Source organism: Sinohyriopsis cumingii, chromosome 18 (assembly GCF_028554795.1).
Source record: "Sinohyriopsis cumingii isolate HCF-2022 chromosome 18, ASM2855479v2, whole genome shotgun sequence".
NCBI classification, from domain to species: Eukaryota; Metazoa; Mollusca; class Bivalvia; order Unionida; family Unionidae; genus Sinohyriopsis; species Sinohyriopsis cumingii.
Window position 1 is genome coordinate 1,247,869 of NC_142978.1, and position 6,593 is coordinate 1,254,461.

General features: G+C 34.2%; 1 protein-coding gene across 3 annotated transcripts; it reads left to right on the forward strand.

Annotated features, from left to right (window-relative positions):
- The first annotated feature begins 1,579 nt into the window (after positions 1-1,579).
- On the forward strand, positions 1,580-5,688 carry LOC149775953 (uncharacterized). Of its 3 annotated transcripts, none has more exons than XM_089941453.1 (4): positions 1,580-1,662; positions 2,291-2,542; positions 3,774-3,927; positions 4,517-5,688. In XM_089941453.1, the coding sequence occupies exons 1-3, from the start codon at positions 1,614-1,616 to the stop codon at positions 3,905-3,907; spliced, it is 435 nt and encodes a 144-aa protein (XP_089797579.1). In that variant the 5' UTR covers positions 1,580-1,613; the 3' UTR covers positions 3,908-3,927; positions 4,517-5,688. The 3 variants fall into 3 exon arrangements, with proteins under 3 accessions (XP_089797579.1, XP_089797580.1, XP_089797578.1); XM_089941454.1 differs by having other exon boundaries at positions 3,774-3,923; XM_089941452.1 differs by having other exon boundaries at positions 3,774-5,688.
- Positions 5,689-6,593: the final 905 nt, after the last annotated feature.

A 6,593-nucleotide genomic window follows, 5' to 3' on the forward strand; every position in this document is an offset into this window, starting at 1 on the left:
TCTGCCTTCTACTTTAAACTCCGAAAACATCACGGCATGTTCTAAGTCACGTCCTCGTAAAATTACCAGCCTGAATTTAGGTTGCGACACGATCTAAATCCAGATGCACACACACACTCACACACACACACACACACACACACACACACACACACACGTATATATATATATATATATATATATATATATATATATATATATATATATATATATACCCAAAACATAAGTGATTTGTATGACCTCTTTCTATCTTTCCCTATTTTCTGTCATATGTTTACACATGCATGCATATACACAGAGATGCATATGCACGGTTGAGCTTCCTGGAAGACATTCGAAGCCACATGTAACGAATATTTTCGTGGCACTCAAAATGTTTGTGTATTGCGTATCATTTTATTCATTCTTAATTGTGTATAATTATAAATTGAATATATCTGAAACTTTAGTACAGTAATCAATGCTACACAAACCACAACCGATCACTGATACCTATGGCAAGTCTACCCTTCACCGGCAAATACTTTTCTTGCTAACGATAAATGATGTTTTTAAATATGTCCCCCAACCCCAACCCCCCTCCTTCTTTTGCAACATAAATTGTTACATCAAACATGCATGATACTTGTTGAAAGCAATGTAATCACGCTTAATGATATAGTATGCGCTCATCCACCCACTCACTAAAAATCCCAGAACAAACAGACAAATACAAACACTCACAACCCACAATGAACAAAACAAAACAAACAGAAATATGATCCGAATCGGCACATATATTGCCCACCCATATTCCGTCAGAATGACACTGCCAAATATGTTTTATCTACTATATCTGAAAATGCATCTATTTGTATTTTTTTAAAATGTATATCGTACACTCGCATAGTTGATTCATATATTATGACAGGCAATTCTCTATAATATTATTGTTACAAATGTTTCATTTGATTAACCACCTTTGTAATATCAATTAATTAAACTCATTTTATAATCTGTAAATTGAAGTGGAATTGGGTTCGAGGTGTTTGTTGCATATAAAATATAGGTAAAGAAAACACACATACTCTTAAAAGTTTCCTAACATGATTTTGCAATACGGCTGCTGGTCACTTTGCCATTTGAGTTATCAACCACATATCTATTAGTTGATATTTTGAAATTTGCAGTGTTGACTTTATGATATTTACCTGGACGTGAACTTCTGTTCCACGATCCGTTTTCTTTAATATCCACTGTACTATTTTTCCATATGTTTAATTTTGTTTTTCAGTTTTGTAGAAACGCTCTACTTTATAAACATTGCCTATGCGGCATTTACAGTTTATATTCAAAGGTACTTTTGGAACGGATTCATTTTTGCAGTCAGGTGCAAACCCACGTTTCCTCAACAAATTTTAAATATTTAAAATTGTAAGCTAAATCGCGACACATTCGATACATCTTTTGCATACCAAGTAGATTACACGTGTTGTTGATGAGATGTATATTGCGTATCAAACAATAAAGTCGGTGAAGTGAAACGCCAGGCTTTATATAACCAGAGTCTCACATGATAGGTCATATGTGCTTCAAGACTTGGAACAGTCCATTTAGCATTATTGAAATCAACGATGACGATCGCCGTATTACTGGCAACAATTTTACTGGTGGTAACACTAAGTAAGCTTTTCATTTGCTTTTCATTTGTTTCGCACGATACCAGGTAGTATAAATGGCTTTTACACTCTGTAATCGACCGCTCGGTGGCGTAGTGGTTAGAGCGTCCGCCTCGGATGCGGGAGGTAGCGGGTTCGACCTCCAAATCTTGATATCACTATAATCTGCCTAAGTAAAGACATTGTAGCGATATCACTGAAAAATTGTTAAATCTATGTTAAATATCCAAATCACACACACACACACACACACATTCACACACACACACAAACACTCTTTCTGTAATCTGAATCGCTCAACGCGCTGTTCATCTTGTTGCCTATATTTGAACTCAAAGATTCATTAAGTCATGCGAGAATCCACACCAGGGCTAAAATAGCTAATGTTTTACTTTCAAATATATGTTAGTTCCAAATAGTATTCTCCCCTCAAAAATCTATTACATGAAATTTCAAACATTCACATTTCTTCATTTTCATTATTTTGATACTTTAATCCGTTAGTCGAGCTATACATCCATTATCGACACTTTGTTTCCTCCACAAACAAATTCAAAACCGTTTCTGTTTACAATGGTTACTTCTAATAGACGATTGGTGTAATGTGACATTACCTTTTTATAATTCTTCAGGTCCAATAACAATATGCTCTCCAACTTCGACTACACAAGTGCTGACTACTACTGCAGCACCAACAACTGCCACAGTACCAGTGATTGCTGTAACATCAGCGGAAAATGATGTATCAACCACCACCATACAGATGCACACGAGTACAGTATCACCAACCACGACATCAGCACCAACCACATCTTTATCAATGACAAAAGAAGTGCAGACATCTACTGCAGCACCAACAACAACGCTTCTCCTTACAACTACAGGTACTCCTTTCTCTAACTGCGAACTATAAGGTAAAAACTATTTAGTCCTGACCGAATAATGGTCTCATCTTTGACGTACTATATGATACAATGAAATAATTGCAAAAGGTAATTTGAAAGAATAATTTGAATTGTTAAGTCTCTCTCTCTGTCTCTGTCTCTGTCTGGATCATTTACATGTTTTATTGAGCTAAGTTACTCATGTGCTTGTTTTATTTTCCGTTTTTTTTCTTCATTCAAAATAGTATTTGTATTGCGCTATAAATATGATCCCCTTGCCGTCGTTCTTGATTTTAATACAACATGACGTCAATGTACCTTGCCAGAAAAAAAAGTATAGGCAATTGGGCGGTGCTAATTGTTCTAATAATCCGACACAATAGGCCAACGACCGGTCATCCTCTCTCGGCGAAATGTATTAGTCATGCATTGAAACTGACCTTATGTTTACTTTTTTGTTAGGTATCAGCAATATTTAATAGCAATAATAAATAATTATACCATCAGCTGTTTCAGTAAAAACCCGAAATTTGTTTTCTTACGCCTATTATCCCTTAATATAACCTACTTTTCCTAATTATCTGCATTTCCAGCGTACCGTCTTCTGCATATGAACTCACAAACACTCATACCAGGTTCAATCAAAGATTAAACAAATTTTACCTCTGCATAAACGAATCTCATGGTACCAGTCTAGTTAACGTATATACGTAAGATGTAAACATGTCCCGTAATTCTGAACATACCGTCCTAGATTTAAAAAAAATCAAAACATCGCGTCTGATATACTAATATCTAAACACAATTTAATCTACTTTATTACAATTGTAATGTTCTAAGCTGTTGTTCCTGCTCTTATTATTAAGAATATTTGTGTTTTCATTATATTTAACTCAATATTTACTATGTAATTTTAGACTTCATGACTGGCGCATATGCAATTGCAATATTTCATCGTTGATATTATTCACTTTAACCGCAAACAACAAGGTAAGAAGAATGTTACAATTAGTATGCATGCATACCACTGGAAATATCAAATTAGGCTTCGACTATTCCTGCAGTATTAGTAACCTTTCTATTTAGCATCACAACAAGTTTTACATATCAATTACGCTCTGATAACCACCCATGCCTATATACATAATATTATATATGACGATTCTTTCAAGCTGCATATAACGAAACCATTTTATTCTTTTGTTTCTTCTGTCGGATTTCCCACAAGCAGAAGCAGGTTTTGGTTGCAATGGACCTTTTCATCACAATTCAATTCAGTGCAATGACCATTGCAGAAGGAACGGATTTACAGGCGGTTACTGCAACGCATGGTTACTGTGGTTCCGGTGTGATTGCTATAACTAATGGGCTAACAAGCAATGCAAGTAATATGCTTTACGACTGTAAAAAAAAGATTTCTCAGAAGGTTTACCCAACGCAATTATTCATGATGGCTGAGTGCCCTAAACTATTTTCTCTTACAATCAAAGTCGTTTAATTATTGATAAGATGTCACTGCTGTGCAAGTAGAAAATATGTTTTCATTGACTCGTCGATTGGATATAGCTGATTGAGCTATATTAAGATTTGGGTGTATGCACGTGTGTACACACGTGAACGATGGCTGGTTGGATAGACTTGTAAGTATGTCCATACATGTGATTTCAACATTAAATTAGTCGACTTTATTTAGGTTCAGATAATATGTACTGGTAAAACTGCAATACAAAACATTCTTCGACTTTGTTTTAAACTTGAAAATATAAAACTGACCCACCTCTTTGTATAATCAATAAAGGTGATTTTTGTTTTGTTTAAAATTGTTAATTATGCTTCGAAGCTGAATATGGGACATGCTACTAATGTTCAGTTGTAACTGATAGTTTTGTTATATAAAACATGCTAAAACATATGGTCAATAACAAATTCTCCAGATAATGCTTGTCAACCTAACCTGAACACTTTTCATTGCGGACACGTAATCTACTGATGGCGGGTTTAATACCTAGCAGGGAAAGCCTCGGTTTTTACTTGGGAATGGAAGTGAGCTCACGTTTCCTCAACACACGATAGCCAGTACTATGATAACTGTGCCGTTAAAACTAATTAAAACGTATATATGGATTCACCTCCACTTCTTACAGAATTTTCACTGTTTATACTTTATTTAAAATAAAGGGACTGGCTTAGTCTTCAAACAGCTAATTTTAATTTGGTTGGTAAGCGAACGATTTAAAAGATTGGCAAAGCAAATAAATGGGAACACACTATATAATATGATTGGTGACTTTACCACTCGTACTGCCATGCATGAACCTTTTTCACCTCCTGATAAGAGTATGATAAATATATTCTTCTTAGGGACAAAGCTAGTGTTATTTATATCTATGAAATGCTTAGGGACAAAGCTAGTGTTATTTATATCTATAAAATGCTTGTTATCATTCATGAAATGTGGTTGTAAAGGTTATTTAATTACTAATATCTTAAATAATAGTTTTCTGTATGAAAGGATTGGTTTTGTAAGATGAGTCATGTATCATGTGCGCCGATTCATTCATCGAGTTTCAATTCAGGTAAACATCACGTGAAGTGAATGGAGTTCGCATGTTTTATATCAAGGGCAAGGAGGCTTAAATGTTTATAAGCTAGTGTAACCCACCGGACCTTGTTTGCCAATTAAAGTCTTTCTTCAAGGACTATCCATCACTCAACTGTGTTACGACTCAGTAATCTATACAATCAAATTATTACGGGGAAGTAGACGTTCCTGATATTATTACCAATCTTGCAAGAGTTATATGCAAAGGTTCCATTCATGTATTTAATGTATTCAATCATTTGAATAACAGTATTCTAGCATTCATTAAAATATATTTGGACATAAAATACTTTCAATGGATTACAGAGAATTCATTAAAGACATTTTGGGATTATATCATCGTGATTCTTCTGTCCTGATTGTACATCAATAAATTACTGAACATGATTCGGAATGCCGTTAAAACACATTAGGATTACTCGATATGCTTGGACTTGATATAACTATTTAGGACTGTAAGATTTCAGTCACCATACTGTTAGATATTTTTACTTTTTCACATTGGTATTTATGGGAAATAAATTATATTTTTAAGAATACAAAACTCGTTGGCTTTACTCTTTCTAGTTACTTTTATCATATCCATAGAGTTGTAACATCTCGGTCAATTAAATCTCAGACTCATTAAATGCTTGTCAAAGTTTATAATTTGCTATGCATCATTAAAAAGACCATATGTATTATCAAACAAATTCGTAAGATCTGGAACTAACATTGAATACTCCATCTGTAATTGTAGAGTTACTAATCGCAATCTTAACACAAAAGTATCATACCTACCGATGTAGCTACCTACCTGCTGTCATATATCGGAGTTGAACTCATGCGTATCCAATAGAAGATATTGGAATTGTACGTGTCGAAAAGTCAAGCAGTCAATGATTGAGCTTCTTTGTTATAAGGAGGAGTTTAGAAAACGTCCATATTATGTTTTACATGAAAAGAATAAGTTGCTGTGATCTGTAAGACTGTGTCCGCTCTCACTTCCCTGAATCTTACAGAGGAATAATAAAATAACGGAAATTTCTTAACTCGAGTTTTAAGAGAATGTTGACTACATCGATAAAAGCTTGTGATAAAAGTATTCTTAAACATGAAGAATAGTTACATTTATCCGGAACATTTCAAGTTTATCCAGGTATTAAAAGAAATTTCTTCCTTGCACTGATATGTTATGAGTATGGAACGTTTGTGAAACAAAAAATATTTGACGCATGCAAAAGCAGGAAGTATAAATATTATATGCTACACACAAATAATCTGGCTAAGTATAACTGGGACTTTGACTACAATTCACATTGTTGTGGATTTTCATTTTCAAAACAATAAAGTATACTCAGTTATATTTAAGATTGACTTCCTATTCGATGGTCGTAATATATGGGGATTGGTCTTATATATCAATCAATGAGAGTCGAATCTATCACCAGTCGTTGCGTGAAAAATCCA

What these genes read in the sequence shown, in the direction of transcription:
- LOC149775953 (XM_089941452.1), top strand. Translation starts at nt 1,614, where the DNA reads ATGACGATCGCCGTATTACTGGCAACAATTTTACTGGTGGTAACACTA. An exon ending in TTTACTGGTGGTAACACTAA is followed by an intron (nt 1,663 to 2,290) that starts GTAAGCTTTTCA and finishes ATAATTCTTCAG; the next exon opens with GTCCAATAACAATATGCTCT. An exon ending in GCTTCTCCTTACAACTACAG is followed by an intron (nt 2,543 to 3,773) that starts GTACTCCTTTCT and finishes TCCCACAAGCAG; the next exon opens with AAGCAGGTTTTGGTTGCAAT.